The 22,853-nt window shown below is 42.3% G+C and overlaps 1 protein-coding gene across 2 annotated transcripts in view; it reads right to left on the minus strand.

Annotated features, from left to right (window-relative positions):
* Positions 1–20,711, minus strand: part of SLC66A2 (solute carrier family 66 member 2) — a 70,673-nt gene extending 49,962 nt beyond the window's left edge. The window contains exons 1-4 of one of the 2 annotated variants that reach the window (XM_074575782.1): positions 20,586–20,711; positions 19,844–20,198; positions 10,219–10,352; positions 5,852–5,905 (exon numbers count right to left, since the gene is read on the minus strand). In XM_074575782.1, the coding sequence (XP_074431883.1) occupies positions 5,852–5,905; positions 10,219–10,352; positions 19,844–20,046 (391 nt within the window). In that variant the 5' untranslated portion in view covers positions 20,047–20,198; positions 20,586–20,711. The remainder of the gene's footprint in view (positions 1–5,851; positions 5,906–10,218; positions 10,353–19,843; positions 20,199–20,585) is intronic. The other variant, XM_074575783.1, reaches the window with a different exon arrangement.
* Positions 20,712–22,853: the final 2,142 nt, after the last annotated feature.

Consider the following 22,853-nt stretch of genomic DNA (forward strand, 5'->3'; position numbering starts at 1 on the left):
GGAAGTAGCAAATGAATTCCTTATTTGGCTCTACCCGCACACGCAGCTTTTGCTTTACCTGTTAAACTGTCTTTATCTCAACCCATGAGCTTTCTCACTTTTACCCTCACTTTACTTCTGATTCTCCCCTGCATTCCACCTGAGGGGGAGTGAGCAAGCACCCGTGCGGACCTGCCCACCAGGTTAAGCACACAACACGGGGTCAGGTGTATTATTTCCTGTGGCTTTACTAAAACTACTGATGTTATGCCTGTAGTTCATGAATGGAGTTATAAATTTGAAATCAGCTTAAGATTTGAAAGCTATTGCCTTATACTTTATGCATCGCTCAGGTAATGTCAGTCTTTTCCCCTTCTATTGCCCTGTTCCTCCATACCTCCCATGAAAAGAAACAGGCGGTGATCACCTTTACTCTCATGCATGTCACCACTCGTCTCTCACATGTAAACCTGCTACATGCCATGCATTCCCAGAGAGACCTGCCCACTTGTATCCCTCACCGAAGCATCTGTAAGTCTGTGGACAGATCTATCTCAAGTCCCTCTCCCTCTCCCCTCCTTGCTCCCCAACATAGCCATGTGGCTCAGTTGCCTCCAGCATAGGGAAATCAGGGAATAAAAGCAAAGCCAATACTTCACTGTGGCCAGGAACGTGCTTTCACATAAAGCTGTATGTTCCACCCTGTAGCAAAGATACAGGCATGCAGCAAACATACTGGCCTCATCCCACCACCTCATTGTGGGGGGTGCGTGTGTGTGTTTCTGTATCTCTCATGTTAAGGAAACAGCAGACCACTGGGGGATGGCGGCATGGGTAGAGTTAGTTGCACAAGACCTCAACAATCATAAACTATTATTTGGGTTCCTCCCTTCTCAGCTGTATTTTCTAAAAGGGAAATGTCTCTCTGGAATATAGAATTTAAGTAGATAAACTTACTCTTTCTTTTTATAACTTCTGAGTACTAGAAACGCCTGCAAAAAGGTATGCCTTCCTACTGAATAACTTCCAACACTTTTTAACAAATTCAAAATTGCCACTCGATCTTAGAATCTCCATTTCTTATTTCCTTTTGTCTCCTGAAAAGGTCTAAACATTGATGCAGAGAAAGACAAGAGAAGCGTGGTCAGCAGGAAGAAGCGTGGTTGAGGGAAGTGGTTCTGCCTCTCTACTCTGCCCTGGTGAGATCCCACCTGGAGCACTGTGTCCAGCTCTGCAGCCCTCAGCACAGGAATGACACGGACCTGTTGGAGCAGGCCCAGAGGAGGGCCACAAAAATAATCAGAGGGATAAAGCACCTCTCCTATAAGGACAGGCTAGGAGAGTTGTGGTTGTTCAGCCTGGAGAAGAGAAGGCTCTGGGAAGACCTTATTGCAGCCTTCCAGACCTAAAGGGGACCTACTGGAAAGATGGGGACAAACTTTTTAGCAGGGCCTGTTGCAATAGGACAAGGGATAATGATTTTAAACCAAAAGAGGGTAGATTTAGACTATGTATGAGGGAGAATTTTTTTTATGATGAGGGTAGTGAAATACTGGAACAGGTTACCCAGAGAGGTAGTCGATGCCCCATCAACTGGAAACATTCAGGGTCAGGTTGGACGGGGCTCTGAGCAACCTGATCTGGTTGAAGATGTCCCTGCTCATTGCAGGAGGCTTAGACTAGGTGAACTTTAAAGGTCTATCATTCTAAGTAACTGCTCCCAACATACACAGAACTACAACCAAAGTGTCAATGCAGCAGGTGCCATTTCCTCAGGCAAAGTAGACCTCAATTCCTCAACAGCTAGAACTCCATTAATAAACAAAAAAAATACTTTTGGCATTCTAGTTTCACACAGAGATACTGTTATAACCTCTCCTGGACACCCTCCTCAAAAGATCAATAAAAGCATTTTGAAATTAGTCTAACAAGGACACATATAATCCTGCGGAGAAGGGATCTAAACCCCTTCACAACCATGTGCAGTTACACACACAGGTGGTGACAGCTGCATCCCAGCAACAACTGTGCTTTTGTTACGTACTTACCTGCAGAGCAGCTGTACAGGGAATTCAATTACTAGAGAGCCTAGTGTAAAACTCGCACACTTTCAATGAAACCAAAGTGCTGCCCACAACTGGCCAAGGAAAACCGTGTCCCTATTCTGTCTTCAGCTCTGCTCAGGATGTCGAGGCCTGGACAGAGAAGCACACTGTGCATGTCATTTACAGAGCACCCGCAGAAAACCACAGCGAATGCCTGCACGCTTGCAAGCCAGATGCTCCTGCTGAACCCAAACACTCTGAACAGAGGGAGCCAGAGGGCCGATTAAATAAAGTTTACATCCTTCATGGCACATATAACATATTAGTGCTGTTCTAGAGTATACCAACACTTAATTTACCACAAGCCAACTGATGCCCTGAGTTAAGTAAAGAGTGCTGACAAAAGAAGAGGTGAAAATGTGAGTTATTTACCAGGCTGTCGACACTGCCAGTGGAAACCATGTAGCAGATGATTGCACCTGCTTAATTCACATTACCATTTTATCTTCATTATTACGCAAATACTAGCTCTGTGAAGTTAACTACAAAGACATTTTACATTTTTTCCCTTAAAAAAAAAAAGTGGTAGTTTTAAATATTTTTGCAACAGATACTTGGTGAATTTAAGTTTTTATCATTTTATTACTACTGTTTTAAAACTTAATGTTACTTGTGTAACTTCTTGTTTGGGCTAAAAGCAAGGTTGAGGGTTTCAGTACCATGGTAAGTTTTAAAACCAACTTCAGAGAATGAAGGAAAACCCTTGTGATCTACCTACTGTGAAGTGTCCTTCAAAATGTTTAAACATCTACTTGGAAAAAAAAAAATAATCAAACAAGTCACATTCACTTTGAGACTTGCCTGCCACACTGAAGAGACTGCTCTAAACAATTTCAAAAGATACAGCCTCTTCGGAGCAATGCCTTGTTTAGTGTTTTGTTACTTCTGCCCCAACAATCTCCAACACTCACAAGGCTCTAACTTTATATAGAGGAAACTTGTATTTTCGTGTAACAGATTAAGATATTTATCCACATTTGTTCTAAAACATCTCAGGAAAAAAAAAAAAAACAAACCCAACCCAAACATCACTCAATTGCAGCTTTGCTCAGCCTCAGTGGTAGCCATCAAATGCTAGCAGGCACTAGGTAGAACTAGATACTTGCATTAGAAAACAAACGGAATAAAAGCATTATTCCTTCATAACTGGAGCTACTTAACCCCTTTTAACCCCTTCCTTTGCCTAGAAAAAGAGAGGAATAATTTTATCTCTGTATGAAATCAGGAAACCCTACACTCGGGTGCCCACCATACCGCAAATTACATTTATTTTACTTAAGTCAATGAAATTGCAGCAACCTTCCCCCACACCCTCTACTCCCCTCAGCACTGACTGCTAGAAAGTCAGTTTTCAAAGTTATGTGCCAGATAAAGGCTTTTTCAGATAACGTGTGGAAAACAGTGGCATTAAGTGGTTTGTTGGATTACTGACAATAAAACATACCTAAAAGCAATCCCAGGGAGCACAGCAGCAGCTCAGTTCCTATTCAAAGAGAGGCATGAAACAAATGCCTAGGTATTTATTTAACAAGTTCACCTGAAATTCAAAGACCAGTACATTTTCAGTTTAATGGTTCAACAGTTCTACAATAAAACAGTGTTCGTGGATAGTCAATCTTCAATTACAAATACAGGAGCATTTACTACGTAACCAGAGAAAGAAAGTAATATAATGGTTTCTGAAGCCTGAAAATATATTGAAGAACGTTTTTTACACCACTGAAATAAAAAGTGGAAAATGAAAAAGCCAGTTTGTGCTTCTTGAACAAAAGTTTAATCAAAATTCACTAAAAGACATTTTGAGAATGCACTGCCAAATGAAAATATGGCAAAGACTCCCCTTACCTAACCTCTAAGTGAACTTCCCCAGAGCTGCAGCAGAACACAGCACTGCAAGACATAGCTCAGTTAAGCCCTCTGTGAACTGAAGTATAACTTATGCTGTGACGTAAAGCACCATGCATCCCATTCTTTAAGCCACCAGGACATTATTCGGCATGTACACGACACACAAACACCTCAAAACATTTCCAATTTGTTTACGCCAGTAAGAATTATCACATTTAATTAGACGTGCCCACCCGTTAATGATAAATCAATTCATCCCATTTTGCGAAGCAATTCCAAAATGAGCTTCAAGTAACATCTATTAACCAAATGTTTCAGACCTAAATCAATTGGTTTAAGAGTTAATAGTGCTATTTTCTACAAACCTCAACTTTTTAAGCTATCAAACTACCAAGCAAACGACTTTTTAACCAAAAAAAACCCAAGAAAAAAAAATCTGAAGTGAGTAAAAGGTCACATTAAGTTACTTATTTCTGTTTAATTTTAACCACTTGAAGCATTTTTAAATAATCCACTCAACCATAACTAGGAGCACAGACAGCTGTTTCTAGCTCTGACACTGTAAATAAAGCATTGCTGAATACTACTAAAAGACAATAAGAATATAAGCACAAGGAAGACAGGACTGCTTGAAGTTCACATTCCATTGGTTAGTGTTGCAAGCCAGTGAAAATGACTACAGACTAGAATTAAAGACAAACAAAATAGTTTGATACCAAGTCCAGAAAAAATGTTTTGAAAACACAAAAGGAAAAGGTGCTTTGCAAAATACTGATATCAGAACAAAAAAGGTAAATTGCCCAAAGCGTGCTTTTTGCCCCTAAATCTGAAAGGGGAGATCCAGAAGATGAATCATTAAAAGACAGTCTATTTAACCTTAGCAGGAATGGTCTTACAGCTTCAAGAAAGCACTCAGGTTAATATTACTCTTTGGTAGTGTTTCTCAGAGCCAACTGCAGTTTAATTAACTATGTGTGTCGACAAATACAGAAGTAGAGACTCTCCTTTTGCACCAGTAATGTCCTCCTTTACTCTGTATTTTTTCAGTTGACCCCTTACTAACTCAAGAATTGCAACAGAGCATAACTAGTATCAACATGAGATTCTGAATCAGTTCAACTAAAATCAGTCTTTAGGAAACTTCTGTGTCTCTATTAGGCATAACTTCCTCAATGCAATGCCGCAACTAATTTAAAACAAAATTACCATGACTTGACAAAAAATGTCTTTCCAAACTACTAAGAGCTGAAATACTGCAAAGATAGTTTGTACCTAGCACGTCCTCTTCCTTAGGCAAATTTAAAAATAGATTCCAACTTTGAAACTGCAGATTGGAACTCTCACCTTAAATGTTAATAATTCCCAAATAACAATTCTGAGGCTGCTCTAATGAAAGAGAGGAACAAGCCAGAAAGTTTCACAAGGATGCAGGCATTTTGCTTGAACATCAACTGTCGTGGGAAATTTCTTATCTAGCATTCTGAACAATGCTGAAAGATACTCCTGTATTTTTCATAGTTTCCTCCAGAGTCAGAACTGGAAGAGGAGGAAGATGAGTCAAGAGATGGACTCCTGTATCATGTGATATTTTGCTTGTCTAGCTTGGGGAAGGAAAAAAAGAAGGTATCATTGAGATACACAATGCAGTGAATTCAACTGTCTTCAAAAAACTGGTTTATGAAATAGAACTGAAAGCATCTTTTCCTCTACGAAAGTTAAAAGTAGAGAGGGGAAAATTAAAAAAAAAAAATAAAAACAATCATGCAACAGGTTTTAGTATGTCAAGAAAAGGTAATGCAAACATTGTCTCTAGAAATGATCATGCAATCATTTCTAAAAATGGTTGCAAAAAGTGGCAAAGCATGAAATATATAGTTGAGAGGACAACTTCATGCAGAATGGGTTTGTACAGTACATACCCAGATAGGATCTCTTTGGAGGTGCTTTGATTTCTTCATCCTTACTATCTGCAGCTACATAAAAAACAGTTGAGGGGAAAAAAAAAAAAAAAGGAAGGAAAGACAGAGAGACTTGTATGATTAAATGCAGCAGTGTGTCTTTTAGTTACAGTTTAGTCAGTTAGTACATTTTGCTTATAAAAAAAGATAACAGCCAAAACAAAACATGCCAGAAATTTTAGTCTCCATGCTTTCTATAAGGCTCCCACCCCGTGATGTTAACATAGGGTCAATCAGTACAAAGTCCCAGAACAGTGTCAATGCACAACACCACAGCAATGTACCTAGAGGGAGAAAATGAACACTTAAAAACCAGTGAAACAGACAGCTTAACTCTTACTTTACATACTTTTCATGATCAGAGAAAACAAACTGTTACCTCAGCAACACCGACTGTGTAGATAAATATGTATAATCAGCTAAGACAATACAGTTGCCTTGCCTCCTGTGGAAAATGCTGTTCTGAAATAGTTTCAAAAAGCCTGAGCTTAAGGCCAGTTGTATCAAAGACAGAGCAGACCCTATCTGCAACCATTCTGCATGCTAAATTTTTTCACTCTAGCCTTCCTCTGCCAGTTGAAAACCATGTATTACGCAAGAGTGCTTTCCAGTGCCAAAAGCAGAGATCTACAAGGGATCAGAGTGCTATAATAAGATACAAGTTATAAAGCAGGTTAAGACAACCAGCACTTGGAAGGAAGACAAAACTGGATGAATGACCAGAGGAAATCCTCTTCATGTAACAACACAAGAGCCCATGTTCTACTTAAGGAGTCTGGGCTTTACTATAAGAAGAGGCATCTGAGCGCCCCTTTTTAACAAACGCTGTCCCCTGGTTTTCAGTATAGTTCATACATTCAGGGTGCTCAAAATCTGTCACAATGCCTTGGGCATAACTGAAATTCAGTATTTGTTGGAGAAAGGTGGAAGGCTTATTTGGGGAAAGAAAAAGAGAATTCTTCATAGAGTGTCTGTCTCTCCAAGAATACGAAGAGACTCAACTGGCCTGCCAACATTTTCAAGAGTGACCAGATGTTTTACCTGTCTGTACCTGTGAGCACCTTGCTTCAGCTTCCTGAAAAGGTCCTGGTTCCTGAGTCAAGACACAGCACATGCGCACAGTTTGCTTTTCAGTGTTTACTCTCTAGCATGGTAGCACTATCATGCCCCAGAAATACTACTTTGCATTGATCAAAACCAACTGTAACAAAAGAAACTACCACTGAACTTTGAGCCTTTCCATGCTGAGCTAACAACATAGCCTACATATGGCTGCACAGACACCAACTTAAAAGTGGGCAATGACTAAGAAGAGCTATTGTTACCGCAACAATGGTACCAGGAGATCTGCAAGTAAAGCAGTCAAGATGCAATTAAAGTGGTGTTGAATAAAGGATAAAAGATGACGAGGTATTGTTCATGCCTGCTGATTTCATCTGAAGACTCCTTCACATAGCTTTCAAAGTATTCACATGCAGGAGAGAGAACTGTCCTATTGTCGGAGATTATTTTAAAATAAAGTAGGGGTTTTTCTGTTGTTTTCTTGTTTTGTATGTTTGTTGGGCTTTTTTCCCCAATTCAGTCAAGTTAAAAACAGGCTATATAGTCTAAGTGTAAAATATAATAGAACAGTTGGGTATCTTAAGAGGACTTACTCCGTCTTCAATCAGTACATGTAACTGAAGGATAAAGTTTATTTATCCAGAACAAAAAGGCAGCAGCAGCACAAGATGGGCTCCACCACTTTCAACTTACTTTCACTTTGCAAGGCTAAGAGGGAGGGAGGGGGCGAAATTCCATAACCGAGAAATAACTGAGAGAAAAAATAAAAGATTACAAGAGTTTTCCTAATAAGTTCTCCATATAGAGCCTACAAGAAATAATCAAATATTACTGGAAAGAGTCCAGGAAGACTGTAATTTTCATGCTATGATAGTTATCTTATAAATGAAAGTACAAGCGTTTCAACTGCATGACTTTATGTCTATGTTCTGAATTGCTATTGATATGTATCTTAACCCAGTAACACCACAGAACAGGCTAGAGAATATGAAACAAGCGTGTCAGGATTGGGAAATACTGTTCCTTAATGCTTCAAGAAATTATCAGAAACGTTCTGAACTAGTTACTACTTAAGTGACCTCATCAACAAGGGAAAAAAGGGAAAAAACAAGGAAAAAAACAAGGGAAAAAAGGGCAACTTCCACACAATTCAACACACACTAGTAAATATATATTAATGTGACGGAGGGGGAAATACTGCATTTAATAGTAATACAAGAAAACAGCAAACTCCCTTCCCCTGAAATAGTCTAGTCTAATCACTTCCTAAATATTTTGGATTATTTCGCAGAAACATTCAGAGGGAAGACAGCGAAGAAGAATGTTTAAATTGAAGACCTGCCATAGGAGAAATAATAAATCATATTATCATACAGAAATTGTGCACCTCCCCCTCAGGATTCTAAGAGGAGTCAAAAACACTGACTTCAAAACTACCTTCTCACTGCCCCAGTAAACTATGAGGAAAGAAAGTAAGTACACAGATTTATCAGATTGCCAAGATCACCATAAAATTTAAGAGATAAGATTAGGAGTAGGGTTAGAAACATGAATCTCACTCCTACTCCTATTGTGCTTGAAATACAAACCTTTCTGCCACTTTTGAAAGTAGCGTTGTGTGCATTTGTATGTTTATTCTGAGCCATTGCATTATAGTTTGCCTTACTAAAAAAATCAATCATAGCTAAGAAAAATATTTTAGCTGTTCTCAAAGTTTGTGGGAGGATGCAAGCCCACTGATGAAAACAAATAATTAAGTACGCAAAATCAGTCTCTCTAGCTAATTAAACACATGAGCTGAGTTTCAGGGAAAAGGATCAAATGACACAATGCAACCTTGAGGAGTTTCCATTACTGGTAAGGGAAAGACTGATTATCCTTTAGGAGACTGTATGTCTTCCAGGGAGAGTTGTTTAAAGAGGGATATATACTAAACTGAATAGCCTCCCTTTTTGTACAAAGGTTACCACAGGAGCCTACAAGAGTGTGTGTGTAAATGTGTATGACGATAATTTCCCCTCAGAAAGGGCAAACAGAGAAACCTTTCTGCCAGTTCACAAACTGCTAGCTCACAGAGCAGAGGAGGGAGAAAGCACACGTGCCCCTCCCAAATGCTTCCTGGATTTTAACTGCTGCTAAATCTGGCTGAAAGTAGTTTTTAAGTCATTCATCCTGCCAGACTAACAACTCTTGTGAACACAGCAGCTTCTCTTTGGGAGCTGGAGTGCTCCTCTTCCACATGAATTCACTTACCTGAATAGTTTCACACTACACTCCACAATGAATGGAAATGGAAGTAGCTTCCTTAGCCATTAGATAAATTACCCTACTGCACAGCCAGTACATGTTGCCTTCTAATGATGGCTGTGGATATCTGGAACTGAATCAGACCCTCAATTATTAGCGAGTGAGGGAAGAGAACAGATGGAGAGAATAAATTATTATATCCATATTGGCAAAACAACTGACAAAAAGCTGACAGCATCTATTCTGTTCTTGTTGGTAATAAGCTGTAACATAAAATGTTGTAAGTCAAAGCCAACAAAGAGAAAGACAAAAACTACCCCTCTCACATTTCTTATCTGGGAAAAAAATCAGGGACCTTCCAAAAAGCTTCAACATTTCATTAAATAAAGAACAGTACTCTGGCCCTGACTGAAATTATCAATGCCTAAAAATTAACAAATATCCAAAATAAAAGAATACGTGAAAATTCCCATAAATCCCAACTAATCCCACACTAAAGCCCAAAGAAATGGTGTACAAAAAGACATAATTTGGCAACTGTGATATGACAGCACTTCCTATTTGACAGCCAATAACTCAGTAAGTAGAAAATAAACTATGTACAGAAACAAGTGTTTGCAATTGCAAAATAAAATTTCAGATAATAGTGTATGATCATACCTAAGAACTTAGTAGAAAGCACAGCTGAAGAAAATAACTTCTTACTCTGGCCAATATCTTAAAAAAAAAAATCCAGGCTAGCACAATGGCATAACAGCCAGCTCTATATTTGGGGCATGGCGTGAAATACTAAAGAGAACTCCGATTTCTAGACTGAACCAAGACCCATCTGAAATAAAATTACAGCTTTACATATTTATCTTGAAAAAAATAGTTTCAAAAAAGAAGTCCAGGAAGCGCTACACTGAATTATGAAGAAAGGAGACTGAAGTGCAATTCAGACAGAACTTTTGACCAAAATACAGTGCACCATGCTTTCAAAAAGATTCATTCTGCAAAAGCCAGTTCCTGTCACTAACCTGCAAAAGAGCGGCGTTTTATGTTTAGCTCGTTGGACACACGTACTTCAGTGCACAGTTTCAGCATCAGTAACATAGTAATGATCATGATAATGCTTTGCCACAAAAGAGGGGATTCAAAACGCCTTCCAAACCTAAAAAAAAAAAAAGAAAGGAAAATATATAAAACATCTCAAAGATGACAAGTGTTGTACTCGGTTACTTTCATTCTTTGATCCTATCTAAGCATCTGAAAAAGAAAATTCTAACAGTAACAGGTATGAAAGGCTGAAGAAGAGAAAGTCACCAGTCAAATCTAGATGCACATACAGTAGCAGAGTCACAATCCCTTTGCAGGAGTATTTAAGAACTTTATTACAACATCCCTGTGGACTGATCCTAGAAATTCTGAAATGAGAAGTCTTTGCTTCCAAAGCCAGCACAAAACCTATTATTTTGAAAGGAGCAGCAGATTCATTCAGTGGTCAACACACTACAGAGGGACCAGAGAGTTATGCTGCATTAATACCAGTTATGTGTCCTCTTCACATACACACTCCATAGATTTCACAAGGACTTCCGTGCAAAACCTACCTCACTCAATTTTTCTTTTTTAAAGTGAAGTCATGAAAACAATATCGCTTACCCTGTAAAGAAACAAATACCCACAGCTATTAGCTTGCTAGGTTAATATAGTAACTTCCTACTTCCCAGGATGGGGGGGGCCGGGTGGTGGTGAGGGTGGTGGTGTAGTATTATGCTTTGTCTGCCTCTAGACATTTGAGTGGAAAGACCAGGTCTGCAGAACACACCAAATCATTAATTTGTGTCTAATTTGGACCAAGGTTGGGGGAAGTAAGAACGTCCAAAAGACGCAGGAACTGAATGTACATAATTTGTCCTCTCCTGCTGTCTCCCCTCCTCCCTGTTTAATTCCTGCTTGCTCTTCTACAAGCAAGATGATGCTTGGCGGGGACTACTGAGCCCTTCCTGCACGTAACACAGAGATGAACTTGGATTGTGGCCAACCTTGACTGAAAAGCTTACTCTTATGTGATTGCACAAGGTTCTGCCACAGGAAAATGAGACCCTTCAGTGAAGACCAGTGATGCTCCAAGCTCCTCTTCCTGCATTACTTGATGAAAGCTCAGCAACCCTTACCAGACACACTCAGTAAGTGCATTAGGGGTAAAGGGTGGAAGCTTTTCATGCAGCCCTCAAAGTACATTAGACTTACAATAGGAAGGCTGCACGCACATCACCACGAGCTGCTTCTCTGTGCTGAGTTCTGCCAGGTTTTATGTCTTGAAGACAGAGATGCTGAGGAAGGGAATTGGTGAAAACACATTGCTATGCCCCCCAACTTCTTCAGCCTGCACCGTAAGGCACACAGGCTTTCTAAATTTCCTCACAGCACAGTTACTAACGCCATTCTCTGAGCACTCCATCATGCCTCACAAGCACGGCAACCACTGCCCTGCTCTTGATAGTTCCTGCTTTGTAAGCACCCCGGCAAAACAGAGTTTCTTATGCTTGGGCTACTTCCATATCAGAGCTCCGTGTTCTTAACAAACAACTAGGTTCGCCATCACGCTCTCTCACACAATACTGCATTTCTACTGTAGTCATTTCACCACAGAGATATTTTTTTATTACGAGTCAATAAGGCACAGGAGAGAGACTAGAAAGTCCTTGACTAGCTTCCTTGGAAATCTTCCTGTGCAGAACAGCCAAGCAGCCCACACTAATTAAAACGGCCAAGCATTTCCTGCCTAATGACGTACAGCTAAGGAAAAGTACAACAATGCCTTGAGCCTCCACACCACTGCCAAAGACACCACCAGTAGCAACTGGAAGAAGAGCAGTTGCATGTACCTTAGTTCCTCACTTCTTTCTACCATCAATGGATTTGCAGTGGGCCACATGAGAGCCATTATCATAACAAATTTGGAGGATGCTATGAAGAAGGAAATAAAGAACAAAACCGATGCATGTAATCACAGGCAGAATACTCTCTGGATAAAGCTTTCACTGCACTAGGGAAAAATGTAGGGGAGAAGAACAAAAGTCTGGCCCAGCCTATGCCCCACGCCCGTGATCACAAAGCTCATTCAGCGTGCGTTGCTGACTTTGGCCAAGATCCCCTGAACTACTGGAGTTCATTACAGTTATATTTCTCTCTTACTCGGGGAATGAGGAAAAAAAAAAAGGGAAAGACTTACTTAGAATTAGAGAGCAGTTAAAGCTGTTTACATCACGCTTATAAAAACCACCTCCAATTAGAAATATATCTGCGTGTAAAAATATAGCAAGGTATTTAAGAGGGACTGAGCTAGCAGAACAATAAACTAGAAGCTATTATGATGGTAAATCCAGCGCAGGTTGCTGCAAGGTTAGTTTCTCCCTGCTGATGAGATTATTGGCCATTCACTAATGGGTGCCTCACAGAAGTATTGCTTGCGGTATAAACATCCACCCACTACAAACACGCATAAGCATGGCCACCTGCTGTCTGATCATAACAATCTGCCATCACCACAGCCTCCATGGAAATGAGACTGGAAGTATTGCTGCAGATCCTCTACCACTTAAAAACTGGAAAAAAAAAGTAAAATAAAACTCACAACACACGGGAGAGGTAAACTGGAAATTTAAAAATTCTTATAGGGACTTCAAACAATGCACACCACCTGTGGAGATTTTTTTTTTTTTTCCCCACAACCCTTCAGCCAAAGACAAAGGTTACACAACAAAACATACTCACGTGAAATACATCTCCCCAAACTGAATCTCGCAGGCAACACAACGCTCTAAGGTAGGTCGCATCTACAGGAAATCAAACAGCTGCCACGGAGACCAACAGGCAGAGTAAACAGGGCATGGCCTACACCACACTACCAAGACAACATGACTGAAGGGGATAACAGCGTCAAGGACCGCTGTCGGGTCCTTGATGCTTTAAAAGTAAAGGAAGAACACTCATTTTGCTCAGGATCATGGAAACAAATACCTCTCCAAGCTGTCTACTCTACTTCGCATTGATATTAGGGCCTGCCAAAGCAACGCTAATCCAATTTAAGACTCCTCAAGCCAGCTTGAGCCAGGAGCACTGCAAGATGCCAGCCCTGCAGGGAGAGCACACTGTTCTGCATTCTGGTTACTTTCGGCCTCAAAGAGGCGATTCCTACCTTTGCCAGAGCAGGAGCCGGGAGGGGAGGAACATTAAAGTAGATTATGAAAGAAAGATGAAGAGCTTTAGGATACTAGACCGGGCTCACAGAAAAGAACAACTTTGAAGTCCTGGGGATGAGGGCGTCACCATCATTTATTATACATTTTCACCAACAACTGCAATGTTATGTGACAAATTGAACAACCACGACTTTTGCAGTACTCAGGGAACTCAGACTTCACGTGTCAGACTACAGAGATAAGGAGTTTTTCCACTGTTTACCTAATACTGTAAGAACAAAGGGTGGGGGGTGTTACATTTTATTAGTATCTCAACAACCTTAAAACAATTAATGCATGTTCAGGGTGATGAAGGCAAGAGAAGTGAACATTCAAGCCAGAGCAGAGACTAACTAGTCATGGAAAAAACTAGGTAATCGGTACAACTCAATCCTGTTGCAATAATCCTGCTATTCCACTCCCAGGCCTACTCAAAAAAGCAAATGCCGATTGCACAAAATAAGCCAAATCTCAACCAAACACAAAAGGTTTGCTTATCACCTTTCCTAAGACGTATCTGAAAAGAAACTGCCCGCCGTTGGTACAACCAGATGACTGTCACCCCAACCCACTGCAAGAGTGGAAACCACCAAAGCTACTACGGGCCTCAGCATTCTGGGTCAACTTTTCCAGCTCTTTGGGAAGCTACGGATTCTAGGCAACATGGACAGCATGCGAGATACTGCACACAGCACCAGGGCCATAACAGCGCTGTGTAGCAGCATGGCAGCTGTCCTGAAAGACAGCCCGTACAAGTACAGAACGCCAGCAGAAAGAACAGGAAACAGTCTGGCTTTACAACAGGATCTCTTGGTATGAGTTTCTCCTTGACACATAAACTTCTAGGACTTTATGCAGCACCCAAAACATGTTTCTCACTTGAGCATACAAAATCCTACTTTACCTTTACAAAAGAGCAGCACATTTTATCCTTGCTCTCTGGCATGCATAAAAAGGAGGAGGAATTGCATAACACTTTTGCTCTCAATATCTGAGCAAGATTCTACTAGCAGGCCATATGTACCTTTCAAAGTTGTAGTCACTCTGTCAGCTTGGTTTATACCATCATCCCACCTTCCCCACATGGCAAAAGCTGGCAAGATTCATTTTAGTAACAGAAGTCTTAAAAGCAAAAAGTTTCTCCTTCCCACAGGAAGTCCTACAAACAGATGCCACTGGCCCACTATCTGAAGCCAAAGCTGTCTGTCCCAGATAGCAGGGACCTGCAGCACTGCAGGTGTTACAGCAAAATAAATAAATATGTAGGAATCTACCCCAGACAACAGCAAGTCCAAATTACCTCCAGCTGCATACTTGTCTCAGTAAACCTGTACTCACAACAGGGAGCTTATTCCACTGACTCTGCCACAGAGAGCTCCCAGTTCTACTGACTTTACAGTTTTCAGAAGGTGAACGGATGTGGAATGGGTAGAGGATTACCTTTGCTCAAAACACTCCGTAGTTTTCATCTTTTCCCTGACTGTCAGAACTTGCTTCCACAGTTTGTCTTAAGGCCACTGTTTTGTGATAACAGCTCTGAAATTGGACAGTTTTATTTCCTGTTGTTTGGATTTCTATGGTGTTGCTATATGAGGCCTAGGCCAATGGCCCACAGAATTACATCTCAACACTTTTGGAAAGAATATTGTCTTCCTGGAAAATATACAAACCATATTACACTACTACATAAAACATTTTATGGGCTGCAAAACTGAAAAAAGGCCAAAAACGTCTGAGAATAGCAGGAAGCATAATTACTTCTGGCTGAACTTACTCAAGATACAAACAAAAATGCCTACTGCTGACTTCTAAGAAATCTGCAGTTCCCTTTCCTCTATTTATTCTGATTTTAATATTAAAAGAAACCACAATTTATCTCATCATAAGCTCTGTTTCAAAAAAAAAAAAAAAAAAAAAAAAAAAAAAAAGAAGGGGGGAAGAGAGAGGGAACTCACAAGCTTTTCTGCATCCTCCACCCCCAACTGATTACACAACTCTCTCACCCACCTTCTTGTTCCTCTTCTTGATCATGACAATGCAAAGCTAGTCAGCTGGCAGACTGCAGGCCACACGAACCAAGACCAACCAAGTTGGTCACAACTAAGATCAAGTGCCATGGTGTGCTCTGAAGCTGGCCCACAACTTCAAAACAGCCTAGGACAGCTTAACCAGATGATTAACCACCTCTAAGCTCAAGCATCAGTAAGACACAGGGTATCCCTTGGATATTTTACAACCAGTCTTGAACAAGAAATCAGAGCTAACTCTAGCAAGTACAATAAGACATTAGCTAACAAAAATGGTAATGAAGTGTTTTACTGAAAATGCAGAGGGAAAAAAAACCTATCAGATATTTTGGAGGATGCCATACATCTTCATATGTACCAGAATTACAAAGGTGTTCAGTTTTGCACTGCCCCTTCCTCTTCATCCCCAGCATAGACCTTCTTCTGGCTGACCAGTCCAGAAGTTGAACTGAGTGGAGAGTGAGAAACAATGACCTATGGTGTCTGGAGAAGGCAGACAGGAGAAGCAGCACTGACACTAGCAGAAGGACTAGAACAAAGGAGCAGGAGATACCAATCATAAATCATGACCAGCAGCTACCATGGCACCCCAAAATAAGCACTGCTTTCAAGTGTTATAAAAAATTATAACAATAGAATATTACTAAAAATAAAGCTAACTTGATATCAACTCTAGTCACAGCATGGAACCTACTTTTCACACTGGTAAACGAAGACCCCATTGTGTGATGCTGTAAGCACAGACTGTCTACTTTTCAAATTATTTTTTTTTTCAGAATCCTCTTCAAAAGGGCCAAAGACTTCACATACAGTCAACACACTGAACCACAAGTTTGCACTGTTGAACTTCTACTTTCTTTTTCCCAAACAAAAGCCATGTGTGCGTAAACAAAGCAAATGGAATCATGCCTATTGCTACCCATCTGCAGTTTTCATTATTGCAGACGCATCCTCTCCCACTGCTTTTCCACAAAGTTCTGGCATGTAACTCATTGTTGGAAAAAAACAAGGCCAAACACAGATAAGTGAAAGCAGAAACATCTCTTTAAAGATGACATTTTGAGACACTGTGAAACAGAGAAGCATGAAAAAATTACTTAATGGATAATGTGTTACTGTCATCACTAGCAAACAGAAGTTCTTTGAGCACGCTCTGAAACTAAGGGATTAGGTGGAAGACAAGGAAGAGAGACATTGCACTGAGTCCCCTTGACTTTAAAAGATGGCTTACCGTTGGACAGAGTCTAGTTGAAAGAAGAGAAATTGTGAAAACAGGTAACTGGAAACAGGTTTGTTATCCTTGATCTCAGCAGTACTTTGTTCACTGGCAACTGTCAAAGGGCAATACAACAGCTGCAACTCTATTGACACACAAAATGTGCCAAGAAGGTTAGGAAGCAAATACTCTATTTGAAGGGGATACGAAAGGTCAAACTTTACCCACTGCAAAACCAGACATTAAAAAAAAACCAAAAAACCACCACCAAAACAAAAAAACCCCCACACCTCTGAGAGAACAAAGTACAGTTCTATGAACACGTGAAATCTGCCAATTCCAATCACAAATTGGAAATGAGGAAATTGCCCCCACAGCTGAGGTGAACAAAGTATAGCAGAGCCATAGGGGAAAGGTGGGACTGGGTCTGTTACGAGTGACAAAGAAAGACCAGCACTACTCAGGAGTGAAAACAAAGAGGAAACATGGCATAAAAGGCAGGAACTGTCTGTTCCTGTTGTCTATGCATCTGAAATTCCACTCTCTGAGCCTCAAATTCAAGAATATATGAAATTGAAGGAAAATCTGGAAGTAACAACAGAAACGAATTACAGAAATGTCTTTGAAGTTAAAAACAAAACAAACAAAAACAAAAAACTATGAGCCATCCTAAGAAATAATTAAGGCCTGGAAAGCAACACTATTAGAACTTCAAAGTTTTTAAGGCCTACCACTTTAAGTACTTATTTTTGGATTAAGGTGGAGGGGAAGTCAGAAGGGATGAATCTGGCACAAATCATATGCTTAATAACCAGTGGTAATGAAGAGAAATTGAAAACAACTGAAGGCAGCAGCTATATGTCAGTAAAGTTCTCAGAAGAGAGACTTGGATTAAGGTCTGGGCTGGTTTGCTAAAGGGAAGGAGTCATCATCAACTGGTACTTTGAAAGTGAGACTGGGGAAAAATTATAAACAAAACAAAATTACTTGTAGGAACAGTTCTGTTCTGGCACAAGAGTGGATCAAATTATTTAATAAATTTAAAACAAAACAAACAAAAATCTTTTAATTCCCTCCCATGAATATTACATACACATTAAAATAGCTCTGCTGTTTATGTCAAATTATCTAGAGTGCTGTGTCCCAGATAACACATCAGCCATAGGTGATATTAAACAACTAACGCAAAAATTGAATTCCCAAGCAGCTTTATGGGTGCATTTTAAAAACGTACAGAGAAATCAGAGGCTCTTGCTCTGCTATCTTCCTTTAATCATCCATATGCACAAGGATAAAAGCCACCCTCATCTGCAGCTTTCATGACTTACTGGCGTTTATAATGAACTACCAGGGATGCCTAACCTTTATAAGTAGAGAAGTAAAATACTCTGTCAGCAAACACTGAATTATCATTATGCAAGTCATCATTTCCGTCTTTTAGTTCAATAGAACTAGAAAGATATGATTAATTATAAGTACAGACAGAAAGGTTTCTGCAGGCTCCCGCCTGCAATATTTCCCCATAGTGGAAAAGCGGCTGTCTCACAAGCCAGCAGCATGCCTTACATTCCCCCTGAAGCCAGACACACCTATGCACGTGTTGCATGAAGTCATTCCATGCCATCACCGAGCTCCAAGACGACCAGAGCCTACACAGAGCTAGTATGTGTCAAGGAGTGACACTATTATGTGGCTTAAATACTCACAGTAAAAAAAATTACATAATCTTATCAATATAACTGCATTCTCTCTCTTTTGAAGTATTGTCAAACCTTTTAACATTGGCATATATTACAACTTTTCATTACATATAGTATTTATTGTTTCGCAGATCTCTGAATTAGACATACTTAAAATCAACTAAAATTAAAGATCTTTCAATTCTTCTACAGTCCAAGTCTCATTTAACAGATGCACTGGCCTGAGTTACCTAGAAACTGCCAGCATGTCCATTCAGGTACAAATCATTTGTATGTTTTAACTACCTCCAGTGAAACAAAAAAATTAGACAATTTCTATTTCCCAAATTGCCAACTCAGATCTTTCACTTCTCCTCCCCCTGCCAATTCCTCTACTTCCTTTCTGCTCTCTGCATTCTCCAACAGCTGCTCCATACACTTCTCCCCAGGAAAACATACATCCAATGCAACAAGTAGCTCTGACCTAGTGATGACTCCTCAGTTTGACTCCCAGCTGTGGTCCCCGAAACAGGCCCCTCCTGTTTTCTGCACTCCAGCACAGCACATGCACATTGCATTTTGCTGTAGAAGAATCCAGGAAGCTCCTTATACTTAAAGAGTCAGAGGAGCTTTAAAAAGAAACTGGAAACCAACAAAAGCATGTAGCCCATTACCTGTCAGTTCTTTGTGGATTACGAAGCAGTATTTTGTAGTCAAAATATTCTTAGAATAACCGTTCTTAGTTGCAGTAATTTCCCAGACTATCTCATCTTTGGTTTCTCAAGTACAGTCCCAGTGTTGTAGCATCCATATTATAAGAGGAATGAGGAATATAAGTTAATAAAATTCATTCATGGAAATCATGCCCTAATAACATTTTCTTTGTCCAGCAGCACAAGATGTAAATACGGAAACAAACTTGCTTTTAAATATTGAAAGTAGTGTTCAAAACAAAAAGAATTTGCTTTGAAAGACAGCCCACCTTATGCCTGCGTATCAAAGATGTAGTTGTGCACAACTAGAAATGAACCCCCTCTGAAGCCAGCTGGCATCCCAGGAAAATGCAAGAACATATGGCAAGTGTCCCAATGACATCAATACCAACTAGATGCTAGAATAAGCGTGCAGGACCCGGGCCTTCACTCTGAGAACAGAGCTAGAGGGGCAAGGGAAATGTAAAATACAGTCAGCAAGAAAAAAAAATCTGACTTAGAATAAACCTCTTTTCTTTACAAACAAATTAAAAAGTTACATCTTGGAACATCAGAGGACTGATAATCAGATCTGGCAAGCGTAACAGACTGTTCCTGAGCCCAGTACATTTTACTCAATCCATATTCACCCACTTAGGGGAAGACAGTATTTTCATCTTCGGGGGAACTACACAAAACACGTTATTTCCTCAAGTATTCCAAATCAAAGCTTTACAAATCAAAGCTAGCAAGAAAGAGCCTTTAGAACTGGGCAGACACACACACAGAAAACCAACTTACCAAAAAAGTATCCTCAAAATATTTGCGACCAGTAACACCAGGCAGACGTAGGTGGAGAAGCCCTCTGCGTTCTGTGTCCGCCGGATGTCCCTGTACTGGGGGATGTAGGGCACCACGCCGCCGAACACCATGGCCCCCGCGGCGCCCCACGACACCAGCTGGTGCATTGGGACCAGCAGCCACTCCAGGCCACCCGCCTCCATGTCGAGGTGCCGCGGGGAGGCTGCCCCGGGGACAGTCACCGTGAGGGATCGCCTTCCGCTGCGGTTCTGCGGCGGAGCTGGGCTTCAGCCACGCACGGGCTCCTGGATGGGATGCGGCACCATGACTGCGCCCTCTCTCGCAGGGCCGGGACCTGGGAAGCGGGACAGGACGTGAGCCTGCCTCCGCCCCGAGCTGCTCCGGCCGCTCCCAGCCGCCTGCCGGGCACTAGCGAACCTCCACCGGGCCGCCCCCGCTCCGCCGCCCCATCCCGGCGCGACGCTCCCGCCCTCACACCGGCTCCCTCACAGGGGGAACCCCGGCCCTGGCACGGCCCAGGGGGGGCGGCTGAGACCTCTCGCCAGGGGCGCCAGGCTGAGGTGCGGTAGGCAGGAAGAGCACGGACACCGGCACCCCCACCCGCCCCCGCGGCTGCTGGGTCGTTTCTCTGAGAGGGCCTCCCTCACCCGCCCGCGTCTGACCCGCCGCCGGTTCCCCGCCGCGCCCCGCTCCCCGGAGCCACCGCAACACGCCCGCCCACCTGCGCCCCGAGCTCCGCCCGCCGCCATGCCCCTCCGCCCGCCGCTGCTCCGCAAACTCGGGGCGCGTGCCGGCAGCAGCGGCGGGCCCCGGGCTGCCCGTGACGCCACCGATGACCAGCTGCGCCTCCGCCAATGAGCGGCAGGGCCGCCCCGACGATTGCGCGCGCGCGGTCTTGCGGCGGCAACTGGAGGGGGAGGCGGCGGTGGCGGCGGCGGGGCTACCGGAGGCGGCACGTTGCTGCGGCGGGCCCCGCGGACCGGGCCCCGCGGACCGGGCCCCGCGGACCGGGCCCCGCGAACCGGGCCCCGCCGCTCCCCGGGCCACGGCCGCCGGAGGGGTGCGGCTTCCCGGGCACGCGGAGGGAGGGCGAGGCGGATGGAGGGCGGCGGTGCTCGGCGCCCCCGGAGAAGAGGCGGCGGCGGGAGTACCCGCGGCTCCTTCCCTCTCCGCTGGCTGCTATTAGGCGCTCTCGCACCCCTCTCTGGGACTTCAGCCTTTTTCCTAAGAGTTGCGGGAAACTCCCACCACGCTCCGCGAAGACGATGTTTCAGTGGCTCTCAGAATCGCAGTTCCTCCTTCGCTATATGCAACGCGACTGTAATCGGCACATCTTCCTTACCTGAGAGAGAAGGGTTTTTTCCCCCCAGTGGTATTCATAAAAGGTGGCAGGGGGAGGGAAAACATGCATCTTCTACCCAAAGGGATGAGCGAGGCTTTTCAGCTCTTCACAGCGGGCCAGCAGAGAGGTACAAGTGCTGCTCACGGGTGCTACAAGAAGCACGATAGCATGGACACTGCATCCTCTGACGGCTGCCTCAGGTGGTGGCAAACTTCAGATAACACTAAAAAGGATGGTTCACCCCTCTAACCATACCAAACGGCTGCACAACTGTCTTCGAAGCTTGTGCTGTGGGCTCCCCATAATACATTCATAAACAGGTTGCCTCCTTCGTTGGTATGTGCCCCTACAGCTCATCCAAGAGGTGAGGAAGGAGATGGGATTTCCTGCAACTGAATGATGTATTATTTTGTGTTGGACTTGTTGTGAGTCTTGAATGGAAAGGAGCTGAATCACAAAGACAAAGTTTGTTTCAGGGCTTCTGAAGCCTTTTGTTTACTTCCTGCATAGAAGCACCTTACTCAATTGCAACCATTTCTGCCACCTGGCAAGTTTCTGAAGCACACGTACACAGGGGTGTGTTTTGCAGCACGTAAATCCGCGCATTACTGCAGAGTGTATTTTTCACAGACTGTTTTTAGGGTACCATCGCACAAACATCCAAAACTCTCCTACGTAGATGAGGTGAGCGGTGCTAACATCAGGGCTCACCTTTCCTACAGGGAAGTAGTAGCTCAGCTACTGGAACAAAGCTCTACTTCATTCCACGGACCTGAAAGTTTGGGTGTCAAAGTTAAAGATACATGGTGGAAGTATTTCATTCTGATTTTTGGATGAGGAGCCTGAAGTTCTTGATTTCAGAGCATCTGACTCATTCAGAGAGAGTATAACAATCAAATTATGTATAAACTGCATAATTTAAAGTATGTTTTATTATTAAATGGCTCATATTCCCTATATAACTTGCGTGTTGTTATAATCATGCAGTTTACCAACTTTCCAAACTTTTCTTGGCAGCCCTTGCTACATTATTTTTCCTTAATCGCAAATGTTTAAATAAGCCTCGGGCTGAAAATAAGAGTAGCCCAGATTAGGAAGCCAACTTTTGTTCATGTAAATACAAGTGTTTTGAGGAAACATTGAGAAATTATCTTGAGAAAGTAGGTATTTTGAAGTAATGGTTACCTACATAGAAGAAACTGCCCAGGCTGACACCAGTTCTCCAGGTTAGCTTCCAGAATAATTCCAGGACACTTTTAAGTCTATGTGATAACAAATTCCATACAATATTAAGACTCTAAAATACCCAACTGGAAACAGACAACTGCCTTAACTTAGCTTGTTTACCCTTACTTGAAATTATAAGGGTAAAAATGCTGGATAACAGCGTGTTGCTGTGTAAATGCAGTTCAGTTTTGGTCACTGACAAATCTAGTTGTTCAGGAGTTAATCCACTGATGTAAGCTAAACTGACTAGTGATGCCAGACACTGGGTGGGGGGAGGAATGACAGGTTGGCTTGAACTCCTCAGGCTGAGCAGCTGCACAACAGCTCGTGCCAGCTCCAGGGAGGGACCGCTCAGGTCTCAGGATACTTGAAGCAGCCAGGGGAAACGTTCTTTGGCAGTGATGCCCTCTGAGGTGCTCA

Source organism: Larus michahellis, chromosome 2, assembly GCF_964199755.1.
Source record: "Larus michahellis chromosome 2, bLarMic1.1, whole genome shotgun sequence".
Classification (NCBI taxonomy): domain Eukaryota; kingdom Metazoa; phylum Chordata; class Aves; order Charadriiformes; family Laridae; genus Larus; species Larus michahellis.